This window comes from Patagioenas fasciata, chromosome 14, assembly GCF_037038585.1.
Source record: "Patagioenas fasciata isolate bPatFas1 chromosome 14, bPatFas1.hap1, whole genome shotgun sequence".
Classification (NCBI taxonomy): Eukaryota; Metazoa; Chordata; class Aves; order Columbiformes; family Columbidae; genus Patagioenas; species Patagioenas fasciata.
In genome coordinates this window covers 7,368,833-7,386,819 of record NC_092533.1, presented here as the reverse complement: position 1 = coordinate 7,386,819, position 17,987 = coordinate 7,368,833, and the positions used below count along the sequence as shown (strand labels likewise).

Here is a 17,987-nt window from a genome sequence, read left to right as displayed (position 1 = left end):
AACCCCACAGACTGGTGATCAGGACAGAGATCAGCAATTACAAGGGCTGCTTAGCCAGTCAAGAGCCGTGCTCCGAAACCAGCAGGTGAGGGAGAACGCGGAGTTCTTGCCGTCTATTTGAGGCACCAGCACGGTCTGCAGGAGGTCACGCATGTCCCCATAAAGTCACGACACTGTCCGTCCTCTCCTTTCTCAGGTTGTACTCACTGCTCTGTGCCTCAATAAGCTTATCACAGGGTTCGGGACTTTGCTCCCTGTCTCTTGGGATTTTAAAAGCAGAGACCTAATGAGGCATGTTACCAGACAATTATCTTTTAAATGTCTGTAAAGTGACTGGAGAAAAAGGCCTCATGAATTTGTTTAAAAACGTGGAAAAAGACAGTATATAATTGTTTTGCCTAAGGCTACTAAGACTGTTGGCAGGACTAACGTATATCAACATAATTAGGTTCCAGTAAGCTACAACTATGTATCCTACCTCCATTAAAGATGTGTAGACTTACAGAGTATGATATAGGCAAAGTTCATTTGCTCCTGCAGTTGCCTATCTATATCCCAGATACTGCAGGAACAGAAATACACAGAATCTCAGCTAGTCACTTTGCTGGATTAAGCCTCTTAGTAATATGGCAATCATGAAAAATAGGATATATATATTCATTACTGCTCAAACAACTGCCAAAATACTAACTCATTTCTATCATTATTAAATCTTAATGCATTCCCTTCATTACTCATAAGACTACAGGAATCAAATGTTTAGAAATCCTGGGTGACAGGAACTGGTTTGAAATCTTCTGAAACACACAGAGATGCTATTTTTCTGTGTTAGGCAAATTATGGCTTTTTGTTGTTTGCATTTCCTTTTAAGATTCTGAAGTCTGTTTTTTAGAGTAGGACAAATCTGAAAATCTAATATTTTGAGAAAGAGCCGTCATCAAGATTCCACAGGAGCATGAAAACAGCTTTAATATGTTGTTATCAGCTAATCAGTGCTGTAGAAGCACTCAGAGCAAGTGAAGCAGGCAACTGATACAGATGCCAACATGCATCTGCTAAATACGACTTATTTTAAAGTCATTAACAGTTTGATATAGTTCAAATGCACCAAAACAGCTCAACCATTTTTGTCGCCTCTTGATTCTTTACTTTTAGTTCCAAAACCTTCAAGAATGTTTATTAATGTGTTGCAAAAAAGTGCAGTTCCCCAAAGGTTATTTATTGACTTAGACCAGCGTGGCTCTGCCTACTATGTACGCAGTTTGTTTACTCCTTAAAAAGCTCGCTGATACCATCACTGTGGCTCAGGCTCTGTCTGGATTTCTCTGCTTGCAAGACTTAAAAAGGAGTTATACAGCAATAAAGATAGTAAACACATGAATTATTCTAAAAACTCAGTCTGACAAAGCAAGTCTTTTCATTTCCTACTATCATAAACTTTCTCCATCCTCATATTTCTGTCACTTGTTCTCCAAGCCCATAAATCCAAAGAGCTCCTAGCGAACTGCTCTAGGTCACAGCGGCTGGCGACGTTCCCCAGGAGCCAGCGCCAGGGACGCAGCTGTGACACAGCCGTGGGGCTGGAGGAGTCGCAGCCAGGCTGCTGGTGCTGAAGGAGGCTCCGTGCGGGCAGAACTCCAAGCAGGTGACCTGCAGGTATTTTTCCACTCTGTCAGCACACCCAAGCCAGTTGCCCTCCAGCTTGCTATAACCGCCATAATGACAACTCTGTTGTACAACACAGCTTCTTCGCAGCGTTTCACACTCAAATCTCTTTCCATGGTGTTAACGCCTCTGAATCTGCATGTCATGCAAGGAGAAGGTTTTGAACGGGAATACAAGTGCTGTTCCCCAAGAGCTCGCTGCATTTCCCTGCTCTCAGTGCAGCATCCCACCAAAGGGACCGGATCAAAGTAGCATTTTCGGCCTGCGTGCTTTCCACAAATACAGAATATTGCTGGGGGAAAAGAGAGAGAGCCCTCGCGAGCAGGTAGCAGAGAAAACGGGGTGGTACAGAGGTACTGCAGTAAGCAGAAAGGATGGCATTGAGATATGGTGTTAATCTGCTCTTAAGAAAAAAAAAAAAAAAGCAGTTATTTGCAGCAGCACAGAATCAAACTGATGGAAATCTGGCTTAGTTGCTTTTGTCACTTTCCCCCTTCTTGCCCAGTACAGGAATTATGAAGAATTTGACTTATAAGTCATATATTTCAACATATTCAGTACCTGAATTCTCTTCCTGCCTTGTAAATTCCTTCTTTCCCAGGCCATCTTTCTGCCCTTTCCAATGTCAGTCTGTGCTTGTCTCTAACCTGCCACTTGGCTCTTCCCTTATTTCTCACCAGTCCTTCACACTACCCCCCCGGATCACTTTTCACCCTGTGCCCCTTCAGCTCTGAGATGCAGCAATGTGACGGTAAAATAAAACTATCTGAATAAAGAAAATCGTCCATGAGGTTTGTCTTTTACTGGAATCCTTCTGACATTTGCTTACGCTGCCTTTTTTTTTAACTTACATAATGAAATTCACAAAAGACAGAGACATTCCTCAGGCTTGTGAGCCTGGGACAGACAGACTCATCCCTCTGTGCACTGAAAGCTACAGATATGTCCCTAGGCTGCTGGTACTGGACATAATTCTCTCTCTGATGAATGATAGAATGACAGAAATTCAACGGCATTGATTATAATATTTTTCATTTTCTCTTTTTAAAAAGAAAAACTTTCCGTCAAACATATGGTGTTTTGTGAAGGGGTTTCGTTAGAAGGAGATATGTTGTTGAATTAGTCCGGCCCAAAGGAATCTCAAGGCCACTTCAAGAAGCTGAGAACAGAATCTGCTGTGAGAAAGAGGGGCGTTTCTTCATTAACAGGGCCTCAGCATGGCGTGAGTCGTCGGACCTATCATCAGTGGGGCTCCAGCGTGTGGACTGCCCGTGATACTCATTTAGCGAATCCATGCTTGGAGTGTGGATTCGTGATTAGAGAATAGTTGCGTATATAAGGAGACATGTTTCTGTAATAAATGGCTTTGGCGTGATTCACATTGAATCGGAGTGCTGAGTCCTTTATCGTTCCAACAGTGTTTCACTACAGTTGCAGGTGCAGCTTGCTCAGGTGATGGTGGGTTTTGCCTGCTGCGTGCCTGCCCAGACCAGAGTCCTCTCTACTGAGGCAAAGAGTGACAGACAACACTTAACTGCAGAGACCAACTGTGGCACCGAAGGGAAATGCTACTTTTAAATTGATGAAAGCAGCAGGGATGTCATATGTCAGTGATTCCTGCCGTCTAATGATTACAGCTTCCTCAACAGGCACTGTAAGAAATATAATACTTCTAGCCCTTCATTTGCTTCCTCTTGGTTGAGCCATTTTCTCCATGGTTTTCTTGCAATTTATTTTCTCATCTGCCTTAGAGACTCTCCTGTAGGGTTTTGTGTGTCTGTGTTTTTTTTTGAACTAACTTTGCATGTTGCACTAAAATGAGAGGTTGAAGTATCAGGAAAAAAAAGGGATTAAACCTCCAAAACAAGATCTGGGGAAAAGAATCTCAGATGCTGAAGACTGATAAAAAAAATATCACATGCAATTTGAAATCTACTGGCTGGTTCTTCATCTACAAACACAAAAACGTCTTGTGGAAGGCATTCATCTCCATGTTTCCGCCTGGCCAAGGTGGTTTTGCACTCAACTCAAAGCTGAACTGCAGCAGATGAAAAGCAAGATATAAAAAAAGAGAAGTAGAGAGCGAACATTAAAGTTGTCATACAGCCTTCGGCAGGAATGTAATTTGAACCTTCACTGACCTTATATTCTTGTGAAAAACAGAACAGAGAAGGACCTACGCAAGAGCCTTGCTGTCTCCTTCACACGGGAGGTGCGTGGGGGTGGCAGCCAGGACAGCTTCATGCACCCTGAGAGCAGGGAGCTCCCTGTCCGCAGGACTGCGGCTCACAAAAGGTGTCTGAAGGAAACGGACTTACATTTTTCATTTTAATTAAAAGAAAAAATTACCATCTTGGTTAAATGGTCTGATCACATCTGCTCCTCATAGCAACATATCCATTGCTTGGACAGGGGCTGGTGTTTAACCAGGGAAGTTGACTTTTAGTCCCAAATTTGGGGGAGAGGATGTTTTCCTACCTGATGAAGACTCATTCTGTCTTTGTTGGCAAGGACCTCCCCCTGATCAGGGAAAAGCACAAAGGAGTGGGACTTGTGAAGTTCCATTCCACATCCCTGAGCCTCTCAGCACTACCCTGATCTACACAAGTGAAGCTTTCTTAAGAGACAATTTACAAAAAATCAGCTTAATGGTTCAAAATTGTTGGGTAGTTTCCAGGAGTTTGTCCCCTAATTTCTGAATAATCTTCTACATAACAAATCAAAGACTAGGGCTTAATTCACATATGTGAGCTTCACTTGAGAGTACAATACAGCACATAAATCTCTGGAATCTTTAATTAACATTTGGGAGTATATCATAATGGGTAAGGGGACATAACCTTTGAGTAGAAATTACCAACTGTAGAAAATAAATGCATACACATCCACATGATCAAGAGGTCCCAGATCTTCACAGATCTAAGACTAAGCTCTTCTATTCCCAAATATTTTAATGGGACTTTCTAAACAAATGTTTCTGGAGTATATCCAGTAAACAACAACACTGAAAATTTAAACCAGGTCATTGTTTCCCACAGTCCAAGAGGTAAAGAACACAGAGACAAGTAAACTGAATTAAACTTCTGGTTTCAGAAGTAGAATGCACACATATTTCTATCATTAAGATATAAAATAATACCATCTGGCTTTTATGATTATAGGAATTCATTATGGATTAGAAGAAAAATTTTCCAGGTATTCAGAGCAGCCTGCAGGAGGATTTAGAAGACAGATAATGAGCTCTTATGTGCTGCGGTGTGACTGAAGCTCAACTCTAGCACCATGACTTGTTGCTTCTCGAGTATCATGCAGAACACTATTTATATACCAAGCACAGGCCAAATTACCGGATCTTGGCTGCATATATACCGCGTAACTTACACGTATTTTTTCTGTCTGTGGATAAGGAGAAAGTTTTGCATTTCAGAATACAAGGGAAAGACGTCCTTGGTAATGCATAAGGCTACCAAAATTGACTGGTTCATGAAGACAAACCACCGGGTGGAAAAGCACTTACAAGCACCTCTCAAGAGAGCAAATATCCTGAGAAACAACTCAAGAATGGAAATTAAACGGAAACAAACTGAAAAGCTGTAAACGTCAAGAGAATGGCATAAAAGGAGGAGGAAGTTGTTACACTTTAAGCACCAAAGCGGAATATCCAGCAAGTACGGATTTTCAGGCACAAGCCAACACCACGTGGCACTGGGGAGACCAACGACAGATGATATAACTGCACAGCGGCTGAGCCATGTCAGAGGAGGTGTGAAGGCTGGAAAGACCCTTTTTCTGCTTCCTACACCGTTCCAGAAACCAACAGCCGATGCAGCACATCTACTGTGCAGAATGCTGCAGCTCTACCTGGCTCATTGTACTTCATTTTTTGTCCTCCCACTGCTCTGTCCTTAAATCTGCATCCCTCACCCCTTACAATCTTAATAGCCCCACTGCTGATATGCCCAAACTGCCCATCTTCACGATCGTAATCTTTTGTTTAATCTCCACTGTCCTAAAAGCACCAGACCCCACCTTCACACCTCCTAGTACCATAGTCTAAAATAAAGTGGCGGTTATTAGGACTGGAAACATCTAACAAACGCGTCTGTAGATTACAATGCACATATTACGTGATATGAAGCAAAGGAGCACAAAGAAACAGTAGTTTCCAAACAAAGCAACTTTACTAGCTTACTTGCAGGGTAAAATGCGAACAACATCGTTCTGCTTGTAACTCTCAATGCAGACAGCACAATGATCAAAGTCTGGGTCTGTTTCCTAAAATGAATAGAATGAAAATTCAAGTCAAGAGTTGAGGTCATGACAAACGTAGAAGTAGCTGTGACTGGTACATGAACCGCATTGTGCCAAGTGGCTGTTATTAAGAAGATATAAAACCAATGGCTGGATTATTATATTCTAATGCAATCAAGAAAGAAAAGTGTCTCATACATACAAAAACTCTCCCCTCGTTTGGAGCTGGTAAACGACCATTTGAAAGTAGTATTTAAGTAAGAAAAACTTCTTTGAAACGTACAGACTTAGAGCATATATTGGTATTGTAAATTACACACATTACTGCACCACAGGACAACGTAAGCCTCCAACAAGGAGGGCAAGGTCATAAATCACAAGGAGAAAAGGAAAACATAGTCCGCTCCCCGTCCCCCGGCAAAAATTACACATGATGCTCAAGTTTACTACATTGAAATATTATTACTATACCTTATCACCCTTCTTTACTGTCCTGGTTGTCAATTTACCGATGGCTTTCTTGGCAGCATCTCCAAGACGACGCTAGTAAAGTGACAAAGAAAAGAATACAAATTAACCCTGATCTCAAGCTTCATTACTATCTTTTATAATGACTTATTTGGGCTCAATGCTGACATTGTAACACACACTATGGCAGCACGCCAACACATAGGACAAAAAGCGTACACAGCAAAGCCCACAGTTAGAGATTTGTCAGGAAGGAAAAACAAACAACGCAAAACCAGTTCAGCCCACAAATGCCCAAAAGCGTGGGCATAAACCTCATGGACTGTATACAATCTCACAGAAGTGATCCAACATTTGTGTGACAAAACTAATCAAACCCAGCTGAAGCAACACGCCCTCCCAACAGTTTGTTATATTCTGTTCATATTGCTTTTTATTCAGTGTGCTGTAATAGAATCCTTGTTCTTTCCTTAAGCTTGAATCTCCCCCCGCCCCGCCCCAAGCAGGCTGATCTTATTCTGAGACTTAAGAGAAAAAATAAACAAAAATGGGTCATGAAATCTAAATAAGCCAATACAGACTTTAATAAAACTGAAAGCAGCACTGGTTTGAAGATGAACCTCGGTGTGAACGTAGAGGCCAGGCTATTTTTTTGTTGACACTGTTTTTATGACCACTATTGCTGGATGGAAGGAGCCATTTCTGCAATTGGAACACCCAACACCGGCTGTTTGCCAGCCGGGCCACGGGATCCCACAGATCCTCTCTCCTTGTTTCAGGAACCCAAGACATCACATTAGGTTTATATTGACTGGAAAAAGGGAAGTTCATGTATTTCATCTTTCACCTCCCCCTTGTACCAAGTACCATGCCTTTGAAAGAGATGGGCTGTTTCTGAGAATGTGAATTACACCTGTCAAAACCTTCCATACAACTTTAAAAAAGCGTGCATTTTTTGCACCCACTTTCTATACAGTTGAAAAACAAACCCTTCATAAGGTGTACCCCCCATATCATACACTTCCTCTGCACACAAACTGAAATTAAGAAGGCTGCTTTTATTTGAGGAACACAAAGACCTCAGAAGTTCACCACAACCAGCTGCACCCCCGTTATTCTACAATTACATAAGCAACATTTTTTATGGTTTTTACGGAAGAACAGCTCTTATTTTATACTTTTTGAGAATGGATTTGAAACAAATCAAATACTTGGTGCGAGCTACTGAAACATAACCACGTAGGAAATGCAGCAACAGAAACAGAACTAGGATGGGGAAATGATATGCTTCCTGAAGTCAGAAATCATGCGAGAAATTGGTCAATCTAAGCAAATCTAAGTTGCAGGTCAAACATATTGGCCTGAGTACTTAATAACACAGAACACAGCAGCACGCTGCTGGAACAGATCATCACGGCGCAACCAGGAGTGCGATTCCTAAGAAAGGAAAAAGGCTTAAAAGGCATTTGACTTAAATGCTCAACACTACTGACTAAGTAATTGTGGGCAGTATTTATATTTAGTTGTAACGCACATGGTTGTATATGCGCTACAAGAAATCTTAAAGATTATTTTCCTATTGGAAGAATAATATTTTAGCAAAACTCTTCCAAAATGTGTGTGTGTCCCCTTGCGTAAATAAATTTGCTAAACGATAACTTTTATCTCTTCCATTTAAGAGATCAGTCTCCCTCATTTTCTAATTTTAAGAAATACTTTCTGTGCTAACATTGGAAATGCTCAGGATTTGGTGTTTTGATAAGTTAGGGCACAGGCATACAGCATATGTTGGCTTTTAAAACAGACGTGTCTTGATGGAAAAGGCCACCACCACATGCAAAAGAGTTTGGTACCTCTGGCGGAAGAGCGCGGGGGTAGGGATGTGAAATAGCAGTATCTACTTGCACTATCTACAGCACAGTTTCGATTTTTTTCTGTTTTTTTTTTTTTTTTTTTTAAAGGTGTGCCTTGACATAACTTAAAAACAAGATCATATCCTAAACCGAGTTATTTCATCACTAACAGTACAGCCATCTCTCTGTGAAAGCTCTCAAAGATCTTTAAAAATAAGCTGTAGCTGTCACCACCTTCTTATTAAAGTTTAATAAGCTCAGCTTTTTAAACCACATAAAATTTTCATCAAGTTTCTCCTGACCTTTGTGAAAATCTAAAGAAAGAAAAAAGGTCATAAGAGCCCTTTCCCCATGGAGCAACTGTTTTGAAATGCGGACATTTGGCAGAAGCCTAGAACCATGTAGGGGATGCAGGAGGCACAATTCAGTATTCCACAGACATTCATTGAGTAACAGTTCTATTTAAACTTTCGCCATCCCAAGAGACCACACCAAGTACTGGCTACAGTGTGGTCATTTCAGAACGACATCCTTAGGAACATCTACAGGATGCCCATGGGACCTGCAGCATCAGACGCTATTTATAGAAATGAAAAAGGAAATCCTTTGTCACAACGGAGGCTTTATAAGTTTGCATTTGTTTCAGGCTTGATGAAACATCAAAGTGTTGCCTCTCAGTGAGCTCCTGTGTATTAGCCGTAATTCGGGGGAAAAGCGGGTACGGCAACAGGGGTTCGCAGTTTTGTAAGTCAGCCTCGAGCGAGACACAAAGGCAGAGGGAGCACAGTGGATTTCCCGAGGTTTACTGACCCTTCTCAGTAAAAGCCAAGGCACACTGGGGAGGCAGCGGGTCATTAAGTCCACACTAATAAATCATTTACTTCTAAAGTTTAATCCGTATTTGAGTTGATGGCTTGATTTAGTCAGGATCTGACTTAATTCAGTTCTTAGACAAATTAAGAGTTCAAAAAGGATGTAAGAAAGGTATATTAGACAAAATTTTACTTAAAATATATGACCAGGAAAATTAGGCAGTCCGTACCAAGGGTGATTTTGAATAAGTTAATCCAGATCACTAAGCAGCATTACACCTTAGTTTTCTTACCCTAACATTCATGACAGATTGTAGTTTGGAAATAGCTCTGTACAACTTCTGAATTACCAACTATTACTGAAGTTATCCTTAAGAGCATGAACAAATAATAACACTAGCTCTGTGTTTCCCTACACTACACAAATTGATTCACGATTTAACTTTCCTCCCCACTCCCAACATTTATACAGGCCAGCATAAAATCTGCCTGCCTCTTGGACTTACACTCCTCAAAACCCAAATACTTCACCTCAGTTCCATTTTTTCTGGTCATGTAATAAGATCTACTGGTGCTGCTTAGGATGAAAACATTTTCCTGTATAAAAATCTTTGCCTGGCAACATACTGCACCTCCGAATAAAGAGGTTCTGAACACTGGTATTGATGGACATTCCTTAGACATGGTTTGCTCTCTGTTGACTACTGTATACAGAAATATCACCTGCAGACCTTACAGGGGAAAAAAAGGAGTCCCCTTACCTGATTCCTGTCACGTGCACTTGTGTACCTGATCTTCTGGATGAAGTAAAATATTAACCATGCTGAAGAAATGATCATCAATACTATGAATGATATTGACACAAAGACTAGAGAGCCTCGGCTGAAGTTTTTAGGAGGAACACGGGACCCCACTGCTATTGCCATCAGGACAGAGATATTCTTTTCCAAGTAATGCAGGATTTCCTTAACCTTTGATTCTGTAATCATGACAGCAACGATGTCTCCAGTTCCTATAAAAAGAGAAAAAGATTTAATTTACATTTTAAATTAACATGGCCTTCCACTCACAAGATTTTCCAAATGCAAAGCCATTTGACAACTTACAGATTTTAATCTAAGACACATAGAACAGGCTACTGGGCACTGAACTCACGGCTTGTCTTTTAAACCCACATTTTCAAATTAGGGCATTACCATGCAAACTGTCTGCAGCTCCTCACACACTCACAGATCTGTGCTGGTGGTTACACAAGACCTCCCACATTTTAATTATTGCGTGCGGTCTGAATCGGCTTTCAAAAGTACATTTGATCCAAATTTGAAGCTGTGAATACCTAAAAAGGCAACTCACAGAAAAACATTTGGAAGATGAGTTCAGTGACACTGCTGGAGTGGCCTCAGCATTCACGGTGCTGTAGAGCAATGCAAGTTCCCCAATGTGGTTGTGTGGCTTTGATGTGCCACAACGAAAGTTGTCAAGCACCTGTAAATCACAATTCCAGCATAGAAGCAACAAAGCCAAACTTCTACCTACATCACTTCAGTCAGAAGTGAAAGTGAAGTGAGTCTGGCTGCAAAGTAGAAGAGAAAAAAAACCCCAAACTTGGCAGAAGTTTGAGCCCTAATTTTATCGCCCGTACAAAGACACGTGTGATAGGATCGCAAAGAGGCTGTCAGCTTCATCAGCTCCATTTTGAATGTGTAGCCCATCTGGTTTTTGTAATGTCTTGCCTCTAGACTACCTCCTGTCCCAAAGGGAAAATTACTGGTACAAGGAAAAGAAGGGAATAAAACCACAAAATATACTGAAAAAGAACAAAATCACCTGCAGAGCGAAGAACATCTATGTTTTAAAAGCAGAGGGCCCATAAAAAAGAGGATCTCGAATTCAAGGTAATTCTGTTCCAAGTTCAAAGAAAACAAAGTTTATAGGAAAAACAAAGACAGAAAGAAAAAAGCCTTGTAAGCGTCACTCTTATTCATCCAGATCTATTTGCTTCCTATATTAAAACCCCTTTCAAGACCTATTTTGAAAATGCTTGTAAAGTCTGCTCATCCATTTGCTCCATCTGTTTGCTCCAATTCACATTCCCTCGGAGGGGAACTGTAGAATAAAGTGACTTCGGCACCGAGATTTTGGATTTAGAGTGGATTTAAGTTACAGAGAACCCAGCATGACAGCAAAGAGAGAACGAGGTCCCATTTTAACACAACGAATTTGTTCAGAATCTTTCAATCAAAATCTGATTTTTAAGTAGTTATTTTATCCACAAAATGATGCAGAAGACCCAAAAGAACAGCGTTTTTGAAACCCGGGGCACAATAAGTCAGGGTGATAGACTGAGACTGCTACATAATTTTCCGAAATGGAGGCTTTAGTAGAGTTGTTTAACAGTCCTAAATGTTATCTCATTACTCTTTCCACTCACCATGCCAAATAATAACTTTTACAGTCATTATCCTCAGTTTTCAGAGCAAGTTCCCCAAGACTGGTGTTGTAGATTGTGCTGACAGAACTGCTCAGAAGAATCAAAGCTGATAATCTCGGAAATTAAGATTCACACAATAATTAAAAAAAAAATATATTGCACAGCCTCAAAATTGTCTTCCCCAAGAAATGTCAACTTTTCATTATTTAAAATCAAAATGGTAAAGAAGATCATGTCTCATCCCAGTAACACAGGTCTAAGTAGGAAAAAAACGCTCAATGTTTCCTTCCAAATGAGTATTTTGGAAATGAGTGTCACAGTAACTCAAAAGCTTTGAAGAGCAACCAAAACCCAACACAATTTACAGATACAACTTTTTAAATCACCAGTGGATCACAGATTCACACAAGGTCCACTTTAGTCCAGCTCTCCAGAGACACTTCAGTTCAAGATATACCGAGTTTGGTTTCATGCAAACTAACCAAGGTATTTAACAGGCAGCAAAGCTCAGAAGCAGAGTGAAAATCCACCACTTGCTTGATTTTTAGAGGAAATCCACTTGGATTCCTATTTGTCCAGCTGAGAAGAGATTCCCTGGCCAGACTTGCAGCACTTAATTTCAGGACAAGAACCACTTTTCCTGCACGACTCTGCACGCAGATGCAGCACAGGCTCTTGCAAACCCCAAACCCTCACTCAAGAGCAGATAATCTATGCTGCTTGACACTTTCCCTGGGCTTCACTTACCTTCTTCGTGTCTAGTTCAGACAGTGAAGAAAGGCAGGGAAGGGTGTGGGTGACTGTATTCCCCAGGGCATGTGTTCTGTGTAACATCCCCAGTAGGTATTTATTTGCACCGAGGAATTATGTTAGTATCAAAGTATCAGCCAGAAGCACTCAGTGCAGCATTTGGACAGGATTCACAGTTATCAGCAAAGCAGAGCTGACTCAGATCTTCTGATACTAGTCCACTTCTGTCTGAATCAAAAACTGAGGTTTCTACCTATTTATTCCCTGCTGCCCAGGGAATGTGACAAAGCCGACAGTCTGTCATGTGCTTTATATAAAGCCCAGCACAAAGGGAACCTCTGGCATCACTGCAAAGTGATTTGAATTCCAAATGATTCAACTGGGAACAGCCAAACTGCTACTGCTGCTTCTGACCCTGCGAGAGCCAAGGAGAACTGCAGAAAAGAAAAATATATTGTGCCTGCTTAACATACTGAAGCTCAGTGGAAACTGGGACTTAGTTCATCTGTATTTTTGTCAGGGGCATCACCCTAAATAATTTTAGCAAGAGCTCCATGTTTGAGAACAATTGGGGGCAGGAGGAGACACTGACTCATTTATTTTAAGCACCTTGAAACCTTGCATTTCAGAAACCTAAGCAGAAAAAAGTAAGTCCCCAGGTGAACACAGAAAGACTAACAGTGTTTGTAAGAGTTCAATATGGTCTTACCACATAATCTCATGAAAAGCAATACTCTCCTCTGCCCAGAACACAGTATCCAGAGAAAAGAAGCTGGAATGCCAACTAAAGCCAATGAACTACACGCTCAACTGTAGATGACAAGCTAGGACAGATGGTAGGCATGAGATAAATATTGACGCCTGTAAATATAAATCATGTAATTGCTATCATCCAAGCAGAGAACAGCTCTTTCTAGCTTGCAATTTTACCATGTACATGTTTAATTAGGATAGTTATGCAACCCTATGTATGAAAAGGGATGAAGTTGCAATTAATCATAAAATCTGTGTGATATTACTTTGGGAGGGGAGAAGAGAGAAAGACTTAAAAGCTGAGAAGACACTAAAAAGATGGGAAAACAAGCAACATCCAGAATTTTCCTGTAGAACTCCTAAGGAAACTGCTTTGCGCTCTCACAAATCTCTCCATCTCTCTTAGCAATTCTAAAAGAGAACATTTAGTAAGTCAGTAGCAAGTCATTTCCAAGAAAAATTACTAATCTCATTACACACAAATAATGGTTTCATTTTGTGTTTTTGTTGATTCTTGACTACCAAATGTTTGTCTGAAGCTCAAAACACAGCTATGGCCAGGATGCCGAGCTGAGGACAGGCAAGGTTCAAAGAGCCGACTTCAGACACTTTCCATCCTTCCACCATCCCTTGGAGGATGCAGGAACAGCAGCCTAGCAAAATGCAGCTGCCAAACAGCTGAATTTTCTTTTTGCCCCTGGGCTTGTGAACAGCCCGAGCAGCTGTTTGATGCGTATTCAAGGAGAAGGATGGTGAGACAATTCCTCCTGGGCAGCCAAGCAACCTGGCACCGACCTGCGGCTCCTGCTGCAATGCTTCAACCACCTTCCTGCACATGTGGAGGGCAACTCGAGATCCCATCTGGAGCATGGACCACCTGCAAGAGGCACTGAACCATTCTGATTTGATGTAAAAAGGTCTGCAGAGAACTGAGAATTTAAGTCAGATACTCATAAAAAAGGTCAGCACTATTCTAATGGCTGATATTTTCAGCTCAAGTCCTTGTAATTTCTTAAGTCTTTGATAGGCTCTGCTGATGCTGCAGACAAAGCACGAAGCAGATAGACTGCACTCATTTCATGCTTGTGAAAGAATATATAGTTCTCCCCTTACATAGCAGACAACATTTAATTGTAACTGAATCCTTTCATGACTTCATTTTGAAAAACCTAAACTTAACACATAATTATCTGAATAATTCTGCTGGGGGAAATCTCAGAGAACTTCCCTAAAAAAGCTGAGAAAATCCCCACCTTCCTAACAAAGATAAAGAAGGGTCCAGACAGACATCTGTAGGCTGGATTAAGGGCGTGATTCAGACACTGAAATACCACTGCCTATGTGACTGCAACAATCAGAACACCATAATGATCATGTAATTGGAAATAAAACTGCCCGTCTTGACAAACCAGACTTCCCTATTCTTCTATTAAAATCCCACAACTGCATGCCAAGAATTTCTGAACACGTTATTTCAAAAATAAAAATACGGTAACACACACTATTCAGTATCCAGGAAAGGGATCAGTCCTATTACCGTGAGCGACGGATTTCTTGGAATAACAATCAATAATGAAACCACTCCTTCAGAATTTGGGAGCTCACAAAACATTAACAAAGAAAATAGGAAAGCACTAATGAAGTGCTATAGTTATACATAAAGTTTCGAGAGACCAATCACGAGTAGAAACACCAGAAGATGTTTGAGTTGAAGGGAGCAGAAGCAAGAATTAGCCCTACAAGGAAAGGGATTGAGCTCCAGAGGATACAATCTGTGCAACCCACAAGGTGAGGTGAAGAAAAGGGAAAAGGGACATGGAGCTGCATGCAGAGCTGCACTGCTAGAAAAGGCGAGCTCAGGGAGCACAGCTTTTAAATATGAATTCTTAAAAACATTGGAGAAAAATACGCAAAATATCCAAATACCTTAGAATTTCAGTCTGATACAAAACAGAGAAATTCATGGTGAAGAATAAGTCTTACACTCTAACCCAGGCTTTTGGAAAAGCAGACACCAAGAAGAGCAGCCGTGGCATATTTTCAGAGTGATTAAAACAGGTCTAGCCACACACATTTTTATTTTGATCTAATCAGAAAGTAAACAAGAGCACATCCAAGCTGTCAACACACGCGTGCAGTCTCAAGAGTAAAATATGCTGCTGGGAGGTCCCAAATCAAACATTTCTGAAAACAGAAAAACCCCATAATGTTTGTCAGTTATTTAGTTCTAAGAGAGGCAAAAATTTAACGCTGAGAATATACATCAATTTTTAAATGAGACCAGATAGCATTTAAAAACATTTGTTTTCCTATTGACTTTATAATATTGAAAATGTAGAATTCTTGTCTGTATGTAAACATTTACTTTAGGATGCCTATTTTATGTAGTGTCAGACACTAGAACAGATGTTACGACACCACCATGAGAAAATTGTAGAGAACAGCAGAGTATGAACCTGTTACCTAAAAGTTACTGTCACAGGTTGCATCAGTTAAATACAACCAGTGGAACAAGCAGCTATCTCAAAACATGGAGCAGACATCTGCAGCAATCACAAGCTTCTGTTACACGAACCTATGCAAAACAACCTGGAAAAAAAAAAAATAAAAGGCTTTTGAGGTTAAAACTTGAATTCTGATTGCCTACAGCCCAAAGAGGACAAAGCAGAAGATATCCCACATTAGTGAGGAACAGGCTTCTATGAATTACAACAGAAACACAGTCAATTTACAGCTGAACAACACTCAAAACTCTTCTTTGCAGTAAGAAGAGATTTAACAGATTTTACCTTGCCCTCTAAATATGATCACATACACTTTAGTGTTTTGCAATGTAGCATGCATTGCTGTACTGCTAACAGCCATGTGATGGATGCTCACAACGTTCTGCTCCTTTAAGAAAAACAGGCGTATGGTTGAGGCATATGATTAGAAAACCAGAAACAGCAAGAGTGTCTTTCCAAAGATGGGTGTGACAAAATTAACCTCAAAATAAATATTTGAGCCTAATCAGATGATTGCTGTGCTAGCCTGTAGCACAAAATTAAGTCTATAGGTGATAAATAGTTATCTTATATGCAAAAATGATCTTTCCAATGCCTGCCCTCCTTCACCGAACAAGAAATAATGCTTCACTATCATGTTCTTGCCTTATTTTTGATCAGCTTTATAATCTGCTACAAGCAAGAGTTCTTCAAAGGAGAGCTGGGCAGCAAAATCAGTCGAGGAAACTGTTGGGCCATATTCAGATGACAACTGCTGACACAACCCCATTGCTCTGCTCCAACACACAGGGAGAAATCTCTACAAGATCAGAGTCCCAGCTAATCCTCCTGCTCCATTCTCAAGCCCAAGTCCTGCTGACACTGAGATGGTGGAACTGAGCCTCTGGATTGCCTCACGCTTGCCGAGGTCCTGCTGTCCCTCTGCTATGCCCAGCGCACTCCCCTCAAGAAAACCAACACTTCACAGTCTCTCAAAGACACAATATTAGTATGTACGGAAGAGGTGATGGACTCCAGCTTCACTGCAAGATTATTTTCTCTCCACCAACCTCACCCAGAGAGCTCCTTTTCATCTTCTCTCCTAAGTCAGATGACAACTAAGGTCTGTTAGAAAAATTAAGATCCTCCTATTAAGCCACAAGATGCACCTACTTCTCTAAGCATCCCCCAAGCTCCTGAATCTCTGCCCCATGTCGATTTTTGAAAGCAATAAGATGCTTTGATGCTTCTGATGGGCACCAGGAGGACAGAGTCACCGCTGGGCTGAGAAAGGGGAGCACCAGATGCAGAATTTATCCATCCCTGGAACCACAACTGCAGCGGCGCCCACTTTTGACTGCCTGGACCATTCTACTTCTATTGCGTTTTCCCTTTCTGTAGAAGGATGTTTATCTTCTGGGAATTATATATTTTTATATATATTATCAATGCGTGTGACTTTTTGGGTTCGTCACATTAGAGAAAAACAAGCCCAGGTAAGGGAGAAGCAGACAGAAGTTGCAATGATTTTACAGACATTTCACATGTTTTTCTCTTTAGTGACGCTTCTTTGTATCCGCTTGCACTGCAACTTTTTTGAGAAGGAAACGGAAATTCCACTTAATGCCGGAAGAGTAAAAAAAGCTTGGTACAAAGGAATTTATCATCCCCTTTCCACAATCCGTGTGCGGACTTTTTCTTTCACTCACATGGTTTTACAAGACATTTAACTATGTATTATGGTGAGTAAACTGCATCTGCAGTCCTTGAATGGATACTTTTACTGTTACAGTATTAGCATGCTAACAAAGTAGACCAAATTTTATATCCAAGCTCTGAAGAAATGCAAATCAATACAAATCAGAAGGGTCACATTACGTTTTAACTAGGGAATTGGTGTAATCCTAACACAACACACTACTGAAAAAAAGTCCCTTGTGTCACAATTTCATGTATTTCCAAAATAAATAAGTCTATTTTCAAAATGTAATTCTGCTTATTTGAAAACAACCCTTCTCCACTTGTACTTCTGAACAATGTTCAAAACCTGTTATCTTAGATCTGGATTTAACACCCAATCACTGATTACAAGCATCATGTTATTGATCAGTATATTAATGTAGTACAGACCTTACTGATCGAATTCACCAATTTAATTCACATTCAAATTTTGATAACTAAAACTCTCCATCATCTTGCATTCTGTAGTGTGGCCAGGCGCTCACAGGTGGCTTCCACTTTGCTGTTTCTGGAGAGCAGTTTGTATTCCAACTAATGAAACTTGGAGCTAAAAACCCAGGGATTTCTAAGACGGGTAATCGGTCACATTCACATATTTTCTTCTCTCTACAGACAACTTCCATGCAGATCCATCCATCTGGACAGTCATTTCAAGCAAATTCAGCAAAGCACGAAAGAGAAATGGCAAGAGAGTCTTACCCAAGGGCACTACAAAACATTTTCAGAGCTTCATAAATAGCATGTTCAGAGATTAATATCACAAATCTGACTCTAACAAATC

General features: G+C 40.7%; 1 protein-coding gene across 4 annotated transcripts in view; it reads right to left on the bottom strand.

Moving 5' to 3' along the window:
- Positions 1–17,987, bottom strand: part of RNF130 (ring finger protein 130) — a 44,821-nt gene that overhangs the window by 12,727 nt on the left and 14,107 nt on the right. For all 4 annotated transcript variants that reach the window (XM_065848796.2, XM_065848794.2, XM_071814713.1 and 1 more), the window contains 3 exons: positions 9,811–10,061; positions 6,388–6,459; positions 5,858–5,940 (listed from right to left, as the gene is read on the bottom strand). In XM_065848796.2, the coding sequence (XP_065704868.1) occupies positions 5,858–5,940; positions 6,388–6,459; positions 9,811–10,061 (406 nt within the window). The remainder of the gene's footprint in view (positions 1–5,857; positions 5,941–6,387; positions 6,460–9,810; positions 10,062–17,987) is intronic.